Here is a 19,501-nt window from a genome sequence, read left to right as displayed (position 1 = left end):
TCTATTCTCTCTTTCTCTCTCTCTCAGATATTTTTTGTTTCACGTTTTAGTGTCTGCTTAGTGCTTAAATCAATTACTGTTGGGGCTCATTTTATTTTGACCAGTGATCACCACCCATGCCGTGTGAATGACTTTTTATTCCTGACTAATAAATTAGTACCATTATATCCGTCTCGCGCAGCATGGGGAAGGGTCATAAACAGAGGAGGCCGTTAGCTCATAGTTTCACTTGATTACCTTTCGCCATTACCAACCTTTATAAATCTTATGGGAGCGGGAAATCATTCACCTTTACTAACTCGCTCAAAGTATTGAGATGGTACTTGTGTAGGTCAATGTGCTCGAGATGTCTTTTGTTTTCCCTGTGGGACGGTGTTTATCCAGTCAGCCATGTTTACTGAATGGCATGTTCAAGAGTGGAGGGCGTTTGTGTGCTGCATGTGGCTGTGCTCTGTGCATCTGTGCAATAGTTTACACACACATTTAGGTCCAAATGGTTCAACAAGGTTAAGTTTCATACTTTATGAAATGACTGTAAACTTGTTGTATTACCACAAGAGTAACAAAACAAATGATGGAAACAAAAACAACAGGATATTGGCTTGGGCTGCTACATAAAGTTCTATGAATGACCATAATATAGAATTGCTGCCACTAGAGTGTGGCTACCCGACCCGAGCCCCACGGGACCCGACGGGTCGGGTCGGGTTCGGAAAAATATGTAGAAATTATAGTTGGGTTCGGTTCGGGTTCGGACACATGGGGGCGATATGCATTGGAAGCTTTACATTTAAAATAGCTTATTATGTTGGGTAACCAACAGGTCTGCTTTACATGATGCAAACATTTGTTTTTTGAGAATAAAGTAAAATGTAAAAAAGACCTAACAGCTTTCTTCCTATGTGCAAGATTTGTTTATGTAGCTGTAGCACAATGTGCATTTTTAGGCGGCATGGGTGACGTTAAAAAAAGTTGTTAGCCTATCAGGAGATTTTAAGATTATTTGCGTTGCATACTGTGGTAAAGACATAGACTACCAGTAGGCTATAAGGTCGTCTCGTTCAACTGGATGAGGATTTCCTCGAGTTGCCCCAATTAACGTCGATGCTGCATTTGGATCAGTGACAGAGGCACTGTAGTTTCAAATACTGTTGCATTTAATTTCAAGACTTTTCGTCAATGGTAAGACTAGAATTCTATTTCAATAGGATAAGCTTGCTTCGGCCTCTTGTGTTAATGTGCGCTGTGTGTGACCTGCGTGTGTGCACGCTCGTCTGATTCTGTAGACAATTCTATTTGTTGTTTGTTCCGTTTAATGAACTAAAACAGGACAAAACATGCACAAACGTGAACGTTTAATCACTAGCATGGGAATAACTGGCATCATCTGCGTCGGGCTCGGGTCGGGTTCGGACATAAAAATGAAAATGCCTGTTGGGTTCGGGTCGGGTTCGGACGCTACTCTGTCGGACGCAGGCCGGGTTCGGACAGAAATTTGCGGCCTGAACCGCACTCTACCATCTACCACAACAGCACCACTATTTCTCTGTAATAGATGAAACCGTATCTGCTTCTGATCATTGTCATGCTGCCATGCTCTGGTTTGGCCTCATTTGTATGTGCATAGAGTGTTGAGAAGATGAATATGTGGGGCTTTGTCTGGACCATTTAGTGGAGGCCTACAGCATCATTTGAAACTAGCAGAAATGAATCATGCTGTATGTGCATGTGCTTAGGCAAACTAGCTCCCCTATTCTCTCATCTAATTTAAAATGAAATTAAATGATTTTGTGGGTTAAAGTTTGATTGAGCCATTTGAGACCTTTACAATGCATTATGCTTGTGCATTGAGGCCAATTACATCATGACAACTTCATAGTATTGTGATTCCTTTTTTAATAGGATTTTGTTTTATTTTTAGACTGGGCAAAATATTGTTAATGTACAGTATGTAAAGTCATTATAGCATTCTGTGAACAATTTCCACAGTGTAACAGGGAGGCTTCACCGGGCACGTAACTTAGGCCCCGTCCACACGGAGACGCTTTTTGGGTTAAACGCACAGGTTTTGCATCGTCTTGGCCGATCGTCCAAACGCATCCTGTAAACGCACTGTCCGAAACCGCACTTTTTTGAAACCTGGTCCCAGGGTGGAAAAATCTGAAACCGTAGCCCTTGCGAGTTCGTTTGAACCGCGAAACCGCATACTTGCGTATTGATGATGTCATCGCCACACATCAGCTGCCCTGAACTTGACACTTTGCCTAACAATACTAGTTTTCATACATGACATTACCTACGATTACACTCAGTAGGATAAATATCACAACTGGTGCTGCGCAGCGCGCCAATTGCTTATCATGACTTGGTGGACTGAACAGTGTTTTCCCTGGGTCTTCTTGATGCATTCTAGCTATACTGTCAGTGACGCGAGAGAACTAGTCAGAAGTTATTAGGGAAGTGCGGTGTAAGTTTAAATTAATTTGTGCATAGTGCCGGTGTCATTCGTTTATTTTACATGTCTTACAACATAAATAAATGCATTCATAGTCTAGTGAAGTCAGATATGAGCATACAAAGACGCTTAGAACTCATGTTAAGCCTATGGTAGATGCGCACTAAATGCGAACGTGCGATTTGATGCAGGCAAAAGTATCGACTGTTACTAACGAAGGTATTATAGCAATATTATAAATGTGGCGACGGAATAGCCTAGAACTTGGGCAGGCCTAGCGTTTAGTAGCCTATGCACTTGCGGTGATAGCCAAAACTAATGTGAATCGCGGACTATCCTACAACCAAAGAAAGTAAAGGACATTATTTGTACCTGCGTTAGCAAAATAGACCAGTCTTCTAAAACTAGCTCACGCTACGCGAACAGAGAGCTTCAGTTGCGGACCTATAGTGTAGCCGGGGTGTATCTCTGGCAAACTCAAATTTGCTGTGCTTATCCGTCAAATCAATGACTAATTGAGCCTGAAAGCAGCTGCTTGCATTCAGTTGTCAGTACGTCCTACAGTAGAAATGAATCCACTTTCTTGATGAATATTCAGAATTATTCTTAGTATTCAGCATTCAATAGTGGCTCAGATCTCTACATAAAGAACAAATATTTACACTGTTGGAAAAATCTCAACCTTCTAATATTTTGTAAAATAAATGGGTCGTGCAACCTTGGTGTGCTGTGTAGTATTTCAAGAACCACATGTTTATCCAGGCAACTTAGTCCGATATATTCTTTTTGTTTTGTCAGTACAAACTGCATGTTCTACCACAGAAGGTTATGAGCAGAACACAAAATCATGTTGGCATACTACGGGCAAAGACCATAGCAACCTAGTCTCCATTGTACCGTAGTAACCATAGTAGCATAGTATCCTGTTAGTGGCTGTAATTAAATAGGGAAGAAATCAGGTAGAACAGAACCTGCTAAAATACCTGAAAGAAGCACACATAATGGGACATTTTTGTATAGGTTTTTTATCCTCATCGTTCCTCAAGATTTGTGAAGAAGTGGACTTTTGGGAAAAGTGGCTCCTTTTAGACCACACACTGCTCTCAATTGATATTCAAAAGCAGTGTGCCCGACAGATACAATTTGCCAGCCTTTGTCACTGGGAGCGGAGAGAACCTGAGTGCTTGACGTGATGTCTTTGAATGTAATTACGTTCATTTGTTTCAAAGCAAATAGAATAACCTGCGAGATTAGTGGACATAAGAGCACTGCCTCTCGCTCATTCCTTCATGGTGCTTTTGAGACAGCATTTAATAGGTGACCAAAACGTCCTCGCTACGTCCGCAAATGTCAGAGCCTGACATCAGCTTGATAGCAGTGTGGAAGAGCGTGGTGGGTTGAGGGTTTACTTTTCACATGCCTTTTTTTTGTGTGTGGTGAACAACAGGGAGTCACTAATGAGGGGAAGCAGTCGTACATATTTTTTATGTGTGTGTCTGTGTGTGTGATTAATTAAAGTTGTCAAGCAGTGTCCTGTTGTCTTGAGGATAATCTCTCTCTCTCATCTATGGTGCCTGTCAACCTGGAAGGTATATGTGAATTTGCTTCTAAATGTTAAACAGATTCCATCAGTCTGAAAGTGTTGCCCTGGATACACAAAATAGCTGTTAGTGCCAAACATGTCCTTGAACATCATGCCGACTTAACTGACATACGGTTCAATTAGATATGAAAAAAATTACCCATTTGTATTGAATGTGAGCAGGCTATGTACTAGCAGTAGAAATCAAGTGGAAAGAACATTACAAGGATGGAGCCGCAGGAAATGATAGGTGAGGAAGGAGACACCTCATCACACCTCATCACATTTATTTTGGATGTGTGCATCTTACAGATAAATATGTCTACAGGAGTGAGATGTTTATTACCAAGTCGATATACTATGAAAACTCAGAAACAACAAACACATGCTCATTTCTTAACTGTGACTATGCAAAAAAAAAGAGACTAAATTAGTGACATCACCTAATGATCAAAACCATGAATGTGGAATAAAAGTGCTGTTTTGAGGGGCTTTTTGTACACCCCAGAGACATATTAGAGCATCTAAACGGTCTTCATTATGTTTTGGCCAATTTATCAAAGACTGTGAATCGCCAACAAAGTCTTGTTGTACCAGACAATTACAATAGACAGCCTGACAAAAGGCAAGTAGCTGGGAGGGAAGCAATGTCGGCTCCTCAGCTGGTCATGTTGTGAATGGTCAAAAGCTCCTTTTTGTTTTGGTAAATGTGTGTCGGCCATTGTAGAGCTGTTTAGACAAAGGATTATTGAAGGATTCCTTCACTTGCTGGGCAATCAACAATTGGAGCCGCTGGTATGGACATGGCCTGTGGGAGGGAAGAAAAGGGGCTTTCGCTGCTGTCAGAGTGTCTTCTGGGCAATTACCGATCCATGCCCATTTGAGCAGCAGACTTCTTTTTTTTGTACTCTGCTCTGCGTTTCAATATGTGTGGAGAGAAATGAGGAGGGGCGCAGGGGGAAAAGAGAGAAAAAAGATGAGAAAGAGGGGGAAGATTGAAATGGAAGAAAAAAATCTACAGGGCTTGCCGGACTCAGCTAAGCATTTAATCAGCAGTGCTCTGAGAATAAAAACGATCCAGTAATCGTCTTTGACCTTGACATTGACAACAAGGTCACGGGGGAGCTGTAGTATTTGCATTCTGGCAAATGATTTTTCAGAGAACAATTAGTAAACTGGATAAGCAGACATTGTTTGTGGGTATAAATATATATGTGTGTGTGTGTGTGTGTGTGTGTGTGTGTGTGTGTACTGTGTGTGTGTTAAACCTGTTTCCCTTCTTGAATCTTAAAAGATTCTGAGCTAATCCTGTGTAGTCGGGTCAGATGCCTTGTTTGCAGTGCACACCTGCACAGCAGCGAAATCCACCCTGTGTTATGATTTGACAGAAAGAGAGTATAAAGCAAAGTATAAGGCAAATCGTTATCATCTTCAGTGCAACAGCTGGTGGGGGTCTCATTTCTTCATTGAAGTGCATCGGCTTAATGACAGCAAAGGTGCGTTCAAATTCCTTGAAGAAAGGCAAACATTCGTAGCAAACATGTTTGTCTGAACAGAGACATTTGAACAATTTTGTGTAAACATTCCATACTACTGCCTCATACTGTTTGTGGAAAACTCAAGGCAAACAGAAAACTGTTTGAAAACGTTCACAAACGTTCCCCTATTTGAACGCACCTCTGCTTTTGACGTTTACTTTTTTCAGTTTCGCAAAGGGAGGGAGAGCAGCCAGTTGGGTGGCAAGGGTTGAGCTTTGCCCTCATTGGCCCCCCCCCCCCACACACAGTGCAGCACAGCTCTGCGCTTCCCGCTCCTCAGGCCCCATAAATCCACACTCAGATCCCAGCAGGCGTGGTCGCCTCCAGGCTCCAGGGTCTGGCAAGATCAATCCAAGGTGGAGTGGCTGCAAGCCTCAGCAGCTTTTGTGCTGCTGCTTTAAGTGCAAATAGATTAAATCAGCAGGGGGAGCGGGAGGTTCTGCATGCAGAGACGCAGAGGTGGTGGCCAAGCAGGGGGTATCAGGAGCAAAGTGTTAGTGGTGGTGGTGGTGGTGGAGAGGGGGGCAGTCTTGTTCTGACCTGCATGGGAAAGGAAGCAAGGTGTGAGATCAGGTGTTGTCATGTTTGATGTTATCTATAGACTGTGAATCGCCAACAAAGTCTTGTTGTACCAGACAATTACCATAGACAGTACAATAGACAATACAATAGACATTCTCAAGATTACCATTTTTTTGGGGGGGGTACATCCTTTTTACTCGCTCTTAAATATACTAAGATAACAGTGGGTGCTCCAAGAAAAGATCTCACCAGATCATATAACAACAATCTTTTTCTACAATTAATTACATGTCTAAACAATTATGTTTGAGGGTATTGTTGCAAAACAGAAACTAAGTGTGTCATCCAAAAGCCATAACCATAACATGTAGAGTGTGGGCCTAACATATCACTAACTCTCTTTTCCAGTGACCCATGAAGTGGATGGGGGACCCTGCCGAAAGAAGTTCTGTGGCAGGGGACGCCAATGTGTGGTGGCAATGCAGACGGGTCAGGCTGAGTGTGTGTGCCAGGAGAAATGCCACCCCACCTTTGTGCCCGTGTGTGGCTCCGACGGCCGGTTCTACGAGAACCACTGTGAAGTGTACCGTACGTCTTGCCTCCAGAAGAAAAGAGTATACGTGGTGCACAGCAAGGACTGCTTCTTCAAAGGTAAGATTTGCTGTGACCTCAATACTCAGGCTTTTGCTGGTAGTTCTTTTTTTGGTTGGTCTTAACCATTGAAATGTCTCGTAAATGAAAAATGAAAAATTAATTCTTTGCTGGTTCACTTAGCAGTATAATAATAAGTCGTTTGTAGTTTGATGATTGTGGGAGGTTGCTATTGAGCGGTTTTGGATTTAGTCCATTACTTAGGAATGACTTAGTTGTCCATTTACTTGCTAATTACAATGATCTAAGGAGTTGTTTGTCTATGTTAATGGGTTCAATTGAATGCAGTGCACCACCTGTACTTTAAGTGGCGTGTGTAACTTACTGATTCTAATTAGAGCGAAACGCCATAAAATCCCATGATGAAAACATGAAGCACGATAAGCAGCATGACCTCAGGTTAGCATGTGGATTAACATACTTCAGCAAACTGCTTGAAGCGGGAGGCAGTTAAAAACCCCTCATAAAATAACAGGGTTTGTTCCCAGAATGGTGGACATGATCCATAGAGTTGCGATTAATGGCGAGTTTGAATAAAAATATTCACCTTATTAAAATTGGCCATAAACAGTGATTTGTTTTCTGTTTTACTGCATTTTCTGTGGTCATTTGAATTATTATGAGAGCAAAGCAGTTATTTAGCGCTGGTATAAACAGGCTGTAATTATACGCTACTGTCTCTCAGCATGATCCCTGGATTCATATCAGCGGAATATTCTGGAATGGGGTGTAGATTCCATCCAGTACATTCTCACCCATAGACGGCCGGCCCTCACTCTTCCATTTTCTAACCCCCTTAAACCCCCATAAATCACAAAGGACATTAAAACCACTATCACCCCCCCCACCCCTGATGATATTTTAAATGTCATCTTTTACAAGTAGCTCTATGTCATATTTTGTTGACCGTATACTGGACTGGCCACTGGAAAGTCATTCTGCACACGAGTGAATTAGTCATGCTGAATGTGTAGCAGAGCGGCGCCAAGTCTGGACATCACTCAAGGTCATTTGCACCTTGTCCTGATAAAACCACCCTACCGACATCGCAGGCATTCGCCAACCCCCTGACATTTACCGTTGTGTCGCACCAAAGTGAAAGTGGGTTTACTAGTGGGGTGGCATGCCATGCACTCACACAGGAAACAGAAAAAAAAATACATGCCTTGGGGGAGGAAAAAAACCTCTCAGTCATTTCAAATTAGAGAGAAAAAGATCCCCAGCTGACGATGCCATGCATGCTTAATCCAAATTAGACAGGTGTTCAGTCGCCACATTACACACTATCGCTGCTCCACCAGCAGGTCGACTCCACGCAGGCATTCAAATAAGCAGCAGCACACAAATGTCAGGTCCGATTTCTCCCCACGGTGTCTCATCTTGGGATAGAGAGGTGGCCAAGGGGTGTGTGTGTGTGTGTAGAGGGGGGGATGTGCAGCCAGAGCAGGAGATGAATGCATACGGGAAAAGCATGGAGGAATGGGCAAAAGCATGCAAGGTTGTTTGTAAAGAGATTTGAAAGATATGCTGCGTCAGAGCATTTTTTCCCCCCTTTCCTGTCTGCAAACACACAGCTATAAATCAGACTACAGATTCTCTGGGAGTAAATTGTAAATGACAGACTTTCAGATTCATTTAGCATTTCGGGAAATACTTGTGTGCTTGAGAGCTAGTACTGTAAGGAATTTTAAACTGCTAGAGTGTCTTAGTGTGGCAATGACAATGGTGCAGGCAGCAGAAGGAGGTTATTAGAATAATACACTTTGAGACACACTGTTTCTGATTGCACCAGCACTTCTCTGTGACTTTAAGTAGAAGCTATTGTCTAATTGCTGACTGGGCTATCACAATGGAACTAACATTTAATGGTCATCAATAATGAAAATGTACCAACTCAAAACTTTTCGAACATAACTTTCTCCCTTTCCAGGCACATTTGCAATGTTTCTCAGTTGTTACTTGAATCTGACATCACTTGAATGCTACACATGTCAAGCTCCCTGCGATGGAATCAAGTTTTTAATCAAGTGTTTCATTTGTGTCATTGATCTCGGGGGCCTGTTCCCTCTCAAGCAGCAATTTTGGTGCTAGCCTGGCATTACATTTTAAAAGTGATAGTTTATTCTGGCATCACCCGTGGGCCTCTCGGACTGGCGTGCCAGCCTCACCTTTAATAGATATAGATGGGGCAGGGTGCACATCGGAGGGGACAGATGGGAGTGGGGAAGAAGCTAGGCTTGGGGCTATTGATTTCCCCTCTCCTCTCCATCCCCTAACCTGTCTACCTCCACAACATACTGTAGCCCTGTTCTCTCACCCACCTTAAACACAGAGACACTCTTTCAACACACCTTTTTTGATGCCAATAGAGGGAGACTGCAGTCTCCACAGCATTCAATAGTATTGATGTAAGCCTTTGGCTTTTGGCTCGTAACCTCTGACAGGCAGCTCTGTGAAGGCCTGTGAGTTTCACAGTGATGGTCGAGCAGCCCTTAGTGACTCTGACAGGCCATAGATAAATTTGGGTTTGGACAGCCAAATCCATGTGCAGATCACAGTTGAGGCACATGGTCTTTGTGTGATTCATGAAGACAAGAAGTTGAACCTACTGTGACTTCACTGATGTAACAAAGTTTTTCTTTTCCACAGTGAAGATGCAAAACCACACATACATAGATACACACAAACCCACACTCATTCAGTCAAACACACACACACAGATCTTTAAATGCACTATTCACAGGGGCTCGACTGTTTATGGCGGACATTTTCACAAACTTAATTTTCAAAGGGATTATTACAAGCAGACAGATCTCTGTAGATTCATTTAGATGAGAACAGATAGCTCTTTGACTCCCACACAGTGTCACGTAATTAAATATCCACTCCATTATAAACTCTAGCAGCAACAACAGCTTTTTTTTTCAGTTTTCGAACTGTTGCAAAAAAAAAAGCCTCTCTGTCTTTCGCTGATAATTAAAGAGTTATGGCACTTCAGGTCGCCCTCTTCCGTGACCTCGCTTTGATTAAAACTGCACTCGCCCAAAACAATGCGAAAAAAAAGCCCAGGCAACTCCCTCGTCGGCTGTTTGAATAGCTTTCATCTCAGCGAGAGCTAAAGTGGCGGGCAGCGCACAACAAAGCGCCCGGCTGTTTTTGCTCGGCCGGGCAGCGCAGCAGGGGGTTCGTCTGTGAAGCGGCGGCGGTGCTGACCGCTTCATCCGGCCCCTCCGGGGTTTGAACCCTGGTGCTCCGACTTTTCCACCCACCCAGCGTTGCTACTACTGCTGCTGCCAGAGTCCACTCTGACACCGACGCGCAAATTAATCGCGCTGAGGTCACGACGAGTTTAGATCCCCCCCAAGCCCCAGACACAGAAGCGGCCCTCTCGCCATGACACATGGGATAATGATCAGTCTCCGGGCCCCGACGGAGACGTCCACTGACATTCTGCAGACACCCCCCCCCCCAACCCTCTTCCCTTGGGTGTGCGCTGGCTTATGGCGTTTGATTGCTCTTATCCTCTCGTTTGCCTCTGACGACGCCGGAGCCTGGTTATTTCATTAGACGTTGGCGCTTCCCAGGATCGAGCCCTTGCCTTGTCACGGCCTACGCCCCTGCTCCCGACGCATATCATCAACACCCCCCACCCGGCACACTGAGGTGTCCAAAGTACTTAGATCGAGCTGCAAAACAGCTTTATAATGACTTGCTCTTCATGAGCTAAACATGAACTGTCTGCCATGCCACGGGAAGTGTATGTCCATGTTCAGTATTTACCATTAGACTCCTGTTGAAACTATTATGTTCGCCATTACGTTCACCATTGTCTTCCTTTGAGGAAAGACAGACTAATTCTAACTGATGTGAATCTAAATGATATAAATCTAAATATGTATATTGTTGTCTCTATTGTACAGTATGTGTCTACTGAATTAAACGTTACTACTATATGACTATTTGTTACTACTACATGACTATTTGTTACTACTACATGTCTATTTGTTACTACTACATGTCTATTTGTTGAGTGTATAGAGAGCACCTACCAAAGTCAAATTCCTTGTGTACGTAAGTATACATGGCCAATAAAACTGATTCTGATTCTGATCACGACTTAATCTCTTCATAATAATAAGAGACATAAATAAGTGATACATAGCGAGACGCATAATTGTTAAGGTGTTTGTAAATCTTCCTGTCCATGCCTTTTGAGACACTGCTTTACAAGGACCCGCTAAAATTGAGTCCATAAATTTGCCCTGGTTTGATAAAAGACTGGTGCTTCTCAATTCATCACGCGGGTCTGATTGTGAAGTGCAGGGGCCAGGTGTGACACGACCGCGACTCTCTCGACAGCACTTTATTTGTTATTGTTTTCGTTATTAACGAGCCTCCAAATGACTCCCATCGCTCTTAGCCCATCCGCAGTAGGCACCACACAGCCTTCTGCTCCCAGCAGTCACGTGGTCACCTCATTAGCTTGATTTGTCCCTACAGATTCATTATAACGGAGTATTTGCTGGTTGGAGTCGGACGTTCTGTCCCAGTTAGAGACGTCCCCTGGTCCCGGTCCCAGTCCCCTGCCTCATCAACATCACTCTCTTGCAGGAAAAGCACAAAACTTCTGTTGGCCACCATATGGTGCAAGGAGTTCACTAACTCTTTTTAAAAGTAGTACCCTTGTTGCATTGCAATTATACTATTAAGCACTTATTGACATTACAAATATAATACATAAGTTATAACTTAATTCAGTTCTAGTTAATTCATTAAAAAACATCAATGTGCCACTATTTGTTGTTGCTCTCTATATATTAAAGTGTACTTATTGCTGCATTTAAAGTGGAACAAGTGCATTGTAATACCAAATGTGGCTGGGGTTTTCAAGTGATTTATGGTGGAGGCCTTTCATCCAGAGCTCTGTGGTGGGGAATGTTCCTGAGCTTCTTATTCAGATCAAATAGCTGTCACTCCCCACGCCTCAGTGCTCAGCAGACACAAACAAGGCTAACTTTTTCCGCAATCCTTTTTGTTAAAGAGCGTCAGAGCTGGTGTCCTCTCTCTCTCACACGCACACACATGGACACACACACACACACACACACACAGAGAGAGAGAGAGAGAGAGATCCCTCAGAGGCATGACAATCCAACTGTCCCTTGTTTCCTTGTCTTCTTCGCAGCGTTTGTTCTATGCCAACCCCTCTGCCATCTCCCCGCCTGCCAAAGGACCCCTGAAGGCCCGTGCACAAATGGGCTCATCCGCTCCCCGTCACAGGCAAACACGCCCACAATCTGCAGCAAAACCAAATAATCTCCTCCGAAAGGAGATGCCTATTCACGGCTAACAGACTTTGACATGCCTGTCATAATGTTGTTATTCCTCTCTGTTTTCTCTGTTTCTCCAGACGGGGGCTAAGAGACACAAGGTTCTTTTTTGTGTCTGCTTTTCACCAGAGGCATCCTTTAAAGCCATAACACAACCTCTGGCTCTCTAATGTAGAAAAGTGAGACAGCTTCTGTAAAGATCAGTACCACAAGCGGAGCTTATTTTTACAGTATATCTCATAATGTCCCCAGAGCTTCTAGCACTTAGTAACAAGCAGCACTCCTCCCCTTGTCATCACAATGGCCTGCAGTATACGCCGTATATAAACAGTATTTGTTCAAATCAGCAGGGGCTGAGAAGAAAACCATTCAGCCTCATTCACTATACATGCCCTGTATTTGTACAAGGCCAGGCAAGTTTATCTTGTATACAAAGCAATCAAGCATATCAGTCACAACAACACTGTGTGTGTGTTCTTTTTCTTTTTCTATGTGAGCCTAATGGAGTCTCTTTGAGAAGTTTAGAACCCATTGCTATGCATCTCTGCCGTTTTATTGCGGCTCATGTAGTCAAACTTTTGAGAGCTCTTGGCAGTGGTCGCGACCAAGGGGAGGGTTTTCAGGTGACGAATGAATTCATTTGGCCCATTGAATTCATTCTCTTCATCACTTTAATGGTTGTGTAAAAACATATGGCCAGTGCAGCAGCTGGGTGCAACTTGGGAAACTTTGCCATTTAAACATATTACATTCCTGTCAGAGCTTCAATTCAATTATGAATAGAGGAGAAAAGTCATTAACATCCAGGACTCAGTTGCGTTCTCAACTGCAATCCGGTAATGAAGTCACTGTGTGCCAGCATTCGCCAAGAGTCATTGTTGGCTCCTCACTTTCTCTCTCTCTCTCTCTCTCTCTCTCTCTCTCTCTCTCTCTCTCTTTCTCATACACTCTCTCAGTCACTCAGTCTTTTCTTACTTGTTCACTGACTCTCTCTTTTTTGTCCTGTCTCTCCCTCTCTCCCTCCCTCTCTCTCTCTCACTCTCTTTCACTCACTCAGTCTTTTCTCACTCGTTATCTAGGTCTCTCTCTCTTTCTGTCCTGTCTCTCTCCATCTCTTTCTGGAGGTGAACAGAGTGATGCTAGAGGCTTGCTGCTAAATGTCCTGGCCTGTGTAAAATGGCTTAAAGTTGATGGGACCCCCATGCTGTATCTTCTGGAAAAAGAGTTGACCAGAACAAATTGTTACACACACACACACACACACACACACACACACACACACACACACACACACACACACATGTACACATACACACATACAGGCACGCACACACTCATGTAGATACACACACATACAGACACGCACGCACACACAGTGTCTCTATTTCTGTGTGTGTGTGCGTGTGTGTGTGTGTGTGTGTGTGTGTATGTGTGTGTGTGTGTGTGTCTGTGTGTGTGTGAGAGAGATAGAGTATGTATGAGTGTGTGTTAAAAGACAGAACACTATTTATCCAGCAACAGAGGTGAGGTGAGCTTCTTAGTTGCCCCCTGGGTACATCTTACATTGAGGCAGATATATCTTAGTTGCCCCCTGGGTACAGCTTACATTGAGGCAGATAGGATTCTGGAAGATAGCAGGAACTAAGGAAGGCCAAAGGCTATCACTCGTCTTTGTTAGAGGAGAAGCCTTTTTTCTGTCTTTGGCCTGGCTATACAATTTAGTGTGGTATTGTATGGAAATACTCTCTGGCCTTGAATCATGCACAAAAAAACACAGGCAATTTATCTGTATTTTGCCTGGCATCTCCTGAGACATATGTAGCCATGCATATCTTGTGCAGGATTAAAAACCATAACCAAAACCACTATCTTTTCAAACTACGCCCAGGGATTCAATTTCATGCACAGCCTTGTGGTTCAAGTAACCAAGAGCCGTTCAGGAGGTGTGTGTTATTTATTTAGATTGTATATCGTGTGTGTGTGTGTGTGTGTGTGTGTGTGTGTGTGTGTGTGTGTGTGTCGCAATACTACGCAGTCTTGAGAACACTGGGCTGTGACGGTGATGACATGATAAAGAAAGTGAGTTCGAGCTTCTGACAGTGTATTGTCCTGGCGGAGGAGCTGAACTTGCGGCCGCACCGCTACCAACGCTGACTGATGTTTGATGACACTCGTAAAAATGTCTTGCGCAGACGGGAGACGCGAGGGCCCACACGTGTGTGTTCCATGCCCCACCTCCCTGGAGTATCTGTCTGTCCTCCTGTCTCTCTTTCTCTCTCTGTCTCTCTGACTGTCTGTCCTCCCCCTGACCTTGTGGCAAGGAGCAAAGTCTTCCGTCTGACCGAGAAATGTGGGCTGTCAGAGGGAATCTTTCCACTCCGACGGTTTGGACGTGTGTCCAGGGGCGTGCTGTCTATGTGTGTGTGTGTGTGTGTGTGTGTGTGTGTGTGTGCACTCCAGCAGTGGCGTGATTGAGCTGTCATAATGCTCAGGTACCCATTGCTGTGACCCTGAAGTCACCCTTAGCCTCCTCACCTGTACCTATTATCTACTGACTGGGTAGATTCCTGGTAAATGTCTATAGAAGGATTGAGGGCTCAGTCCCCACCAGCCCTCAATGGTGCCATTTTCTTATAAACATCATGTCTGTTTTATGTGGGTGGTTGTGGATGAGTCCCTTCACTCTCATCAGTCATTACTCTCCCAGTAGGCGTTAACACAAGACAAGCAAATTTACAAAGAGCACGAGCATAATTGCTATGTGCAAGTCAAATTTATGAAAGCTGATCATCACTGTCATGGAGAATTCTCTTTGCAGTAAAAAGCTATTTTTACAGGATTTCTTTTTCTGTGATGAAAGTGTGTGTGTGTGTGTGTGTGTGTGTGTCCCAGTCCCAGTGGGCCGTGAGTACATATGTGGCTCTGAAGATTAAAAGAGAGATTTCTCGCTGACCCTGCCTGATCCCTCGGACGACTTTGGCTGATGACTTTCTCGCCCAGAGTTTGCTCAGTGATGTGTCTGAACCTTGGAGGCGGAGGTGAGGTTGGATGAAATATAAAGGGCCCCCTGGTAGCAGCCCACCTCTGGGCCGCCTCCGGCTCAGATCAGGCCCAGACCAGGCATAGGTCTGGCCCAGGTCTTGGGTACAGGCTCTTATGGCTCCTCCTGGCTGCACCAGGCTTAATGAGTGACTCAGTGGTGTCTGTTAAGAGAAGAAGTCAAGGCAAGTTTATTTACATAGTGGAAACTTACACAGAGGCAATTCAATGTGCTTTACATAAACAAAAGCATGGAATAGTAAATGATAGTAAATAAAAGCAGAAAAGGAGAAATTAAAAATAGTTTTAAACAACTTAATAGTAAATAAACAAAATAAAATGAAAAGTCCATATGTAAAAGACATAAAACACAGAGTGCATCTGATGTGAGGGTCCAGCTGCATTTTTTTACCTGTGCCCTGGAGTGCTGTCCCTTCTGGTTGCGTTCTTAGCCCTTGGTCCATTCTTCTCTCTCTTCCCCTTCTTTGTCCGGTGCGAGTCCTGGGCACTCGGATGAGGGATGGTGTGGATGAGGGATGCAGATGAGGGATGGTGTGAGGGATTATCTGACCGTTACCTACGGGGCCAAGAGGCACCTCCTCCCTCAGTCTCTGTCTAATGCCTCTCCCTGTCCCTCTTTTCGTGCCCCGCGGGAGCCATGAGAAAAATCGGCGGTAATGTCTGGTGGCGGCGTGGCCTTTGGTCTCATTAGAGAGTCCTGGCGTCCTGGCTTGCAGCTGGAGAGATGTGGCACGCGCATATCCCCCAGAGCTGCTGCGTAGACAACATGCACACACACACACACACACACACACATACACACAGACACACGCACACACACACACACACACACATACACACACACACATACACACACACACACACACACACACACACATACACACACACACACATGCACACACGCCCCTGGGGGTCTGCCACACAGCCTTAGGGAGTTATTCACGCATGTTATTGTTTTTATGCCAGTGATGGATTTCTTTGCAGGCACATGCTCTTCTCTCTCTCTCTCTCTCTCTCTCTCTCTCTCTCTCTCTCTCTCTCTCTCACACACACTTTCTTTATCACTCTTAGCTCCTTCCCACACACACCTACACACACACACACACATATATATTATACAATATTGACTTTTCCTGACCTTTCCCCAACAGAATAGCAATGTTATAATGTGGTTAATAGCAATGTTATATGCGGTTAATAAGAAATTACTTACTGCCCTCACCAGACATATGCATTACATACAGAGTGAGTCTGTGATTTATTTGCCTATTAAAAAGTGAATGTTCAGTTTAGTATATGAGGGCCTGACCAAATTTAATTTCCCAAGTGAAAAAGCTGAACTCTGTAGGCTGAAAAAGGAGTACAGAGAACTTGGAAAGTGTTTACAACATAGTCCTTGTAGTGGAATAATATGTGGTGCTTTTAAATCAAAGCTGCAGGGATATTAATTGTTGAACATGGTTGTTGAACACAATAGCTAGTAAGTCTTCCCTGCTACCTTACTCCTCAGATGTTCATGTAAAAGTTATTTTGAGGGTTTGCACATGCACAGGTAAAACTCACACCTTTCCAAAATGGTTACAATATCTATGATAATTACTGAAAAACAGCCAAATGTTCTTGTATAAGCAGTAATTAGATCATTAGGTATTCCCCTAGATCAAAACAAAATTAGTTTTTAAAATGAGACCAAATTTGACAATGGCTCTAATTGTTGTTCTTGCTGCTATTGACTTTCATTTTACACACACTTACATAAATCGGAGCTCAAATGAGTGGCCAATTACCAAAGCAGAATCAATGAACGCAACATCAAAGAGGTGCACAACAGAGAGATTTCCACTTTTGTTGGTTCGGGCAGAAGTCATTGCAAGGCTGACTTGGCTGTGGACAATATAAAAAAGCTGAACCAATGATAGGAGAGTTACTCGCTACCCCTCCCTTTTCTGCAGCATCAAAACCTGAAAGAGGACAGAGCCATCTCTCTCTCCCGCTCAGGCCTCCTGCTAATAGAACACACGCACACAAAAAAAAAGGAGTTGGACCGTACTTCCCCGGGAGCCTCTTTCTGAACCACTTCTTCTCGGCTGCCCTGGAGCCTGAACTGCAGCTCTCCTCTCTATACTCGTCCGCCCCCACACCACCTCCCTAGGGGCCGGCCTGGGCCCCCCCCCCCTCTCCCTCACCCACTCCGCCCACTCCGTCCTGTGCTGAGCCTGCCCCCCCCCGCCACCCCCTTGCAAACCTGAATCCCCATCCCAGAGGTGCACCCTCGAACCAGGCTTCAGTGGGCCTGCAATAATCTGTGAAAATACAGTTAGTCATTTTTTTTCCCTTTTTTTCTTTTGCTGTGCCGGGCAGCAGACTCATTGAAGCAGGCCATTGCACAACTTGCCCGGTGGTGCAGTGCTGCAAAGAATAGAAAATCTCAAAGTGACTCCCAAATCTTGTGCGCACACACACACACACACACACACACACTCCACAACATAATCACATACACATACAAATACACACACACACACACACACAACACACAACACACAACACACAGCACAAAACACAAAACACAAACACAAACCACACACACACACACACACACACACGTTTTTTCTCTGAGGCATAAGAAATGGCTTTTAGACTGAGACGTGATAATAGAACTGCCTCTCACACATATATGCTTTCCACGCTCGGGCTTGATGGAACTTAACGCTTATTTGGGGAGACCTGCCTCACATTTTAACCAAGGCCGAGACAAACTACAGCAGGACGAGGGTAAACACGATTCCCTTCCTGCACTGAGTCAGACAGACAATTATGTGACTGACTGAACATCGGCTTGGCTCTTAATTACTCTAACAGGTGCATTGTGCCGAAAACTAGATTGATGGAAGAAGAGCACAATTAATTGAGAGCCATTATCAATACCTGCTCTGAGCTGTCCTGTAGATCCCAGTGATTTAATTAAGAAACACACAAGGATCAACAATGTTAATTACAGATTTACAAGCAGGTAAGGACATCACAAGTAAATGTCACCAGATGGTAAGACTGATATATTAGTCATTGGGTGCTGCTTCGCAGGACACTGTAACATTACTGCTATCGTCTGGCTCCAAATGATCAGTTTAAGGTAATTCATATCATATTACACCATAATGTGCTTTATGGCCCTCTGGAGGAAATTCAGGACAGAGACATAACTTGTAAATTGATGTGAAGATATGAGAGAACTGTCGCCTTAGTTACTCCCAAGTTAGTGCTCCATAAATCTGTTATGAATAATATAACTTACATGGAGATATTACACCTCTCTCACTCCCTCTGTCTCTCTCTCTCTTTCTCTCTCTCTCTGTCTCACCTTCCACCTCAAGCACACACACACACACACACACACACATGGAAACACACCTATTTATGCAAGTATAAAAAACTAATGAAACACCACAGATGTTCCCGGCCACAATAAATCAAACAGCAGGACTGACACCTTTCACACCATATTATGCTTGAGTTTAATTCCAATTACATCCGACGCGTAGACAAACTCATTTTCTAAACCAATTAAAGTGGAGGCTTGATGATAGTAACCTTTGAACAACCTTTTTTCAAATGCTTAAGTAAATATTCACCATATTCCAATCTCCTCTCAGGCTTGCCACTGGTCTAGGAGCATGTTTAACAAATAGAATATTCTAGCAGCTGCTGCCTGGAAACAACAGAGAACAAAAGATTGCAAGAAAAATCTGGACCTGCAACACAATTTAATGGCTATAAGGGTTTCCTAGACTATCACGCTCAAACCTCAAAAACACTTGGCACTCTACACAGCTAGTCTGCCAGGCGCTCGGTGCATCCGAAGTAAGTAACTGGCCTGTTCAGAAAGCACAAACGCCTGACACTCGCGCTCTCAAAGGCAGGGTCTTTGAGATGGCACCAGGTTTCCTTTTAACCCACACCTGCAGGTAGAGGGGCTGGCTTGAGTGTCGGCTGTGCGGCGTCTTTGATCAGCCAGCGAGGCTCGGGGAGAGATAGGCCCCGAATCCGGTGCCGGGGCCCTCCTGCTGGGTCGGAGGTCACATGACGCAGCCCCTGCTGGTGGGAACCCGAGGCGTGCTTTTCGGCAGGCGCCCCCTCCTGCTACCTGGAGAGGCACCCGCTCGATTTATGATTCAAAAAAATCTCTCTCTGAATATTTACACAATGAGTTCCTGATTTATACTGAATTTATATTTCCAATTTGGCTTTTTAGATTTGGTTTTCCACATAACCTTACTGCCCTGCCAGATATAGTTTTATGTGTAAATTAAAACTGTAGATGCACTCTTTGAGACCAGTGCTCATGTCTAAAGGTTAAGGCTTC

General features: G+C 44.1%; 1 protein-coding gene across 2 annotated transcripts in view; it reads left to right on the top strand.

Moving 5' to 3' along the window:
* The window catches only part of fstl4 (follistatin-like 4), a 119,927-nt gene that overhangs the window by 43,442 nt on the left and 56,984 nt on the right, over positions 1–19,501 (top strand). For both annotated transcript variants that reach the window (XM_048237726.1, XM_048237725.1), the window contains exon 4: positions 6,506–6,748. In XM_048237726.1, coding sequence (XP_048093683.1) covers positions 6,506–6,748 — 243 coding nt within the window. The remainder of the gene's footprint in view (positions 1–6,505; positions 6,749–19,501) is intronic.

The sequence above is a fragment of the Alosa alosa genome, chromosome 2, assembly GCF_017589495.1.
Source record: "Alosa alosa isolate M-15738 ecotype Scorff River chromosome 2, AALO_Geno_1.1, whole genome shotgun sequence".
Classification (NCBI taxonomy): domain Eukaryota; kingdom Metazoa; phylum Chordata; class Actinopteri; order Clupeiformes; family Clupeidae; genus Alosa; species Alosa alosa.
Note: the sequence above shows the minus strand (reverse complement) of the source record. Positions and strands in the feature narration are given on the sequence as shown.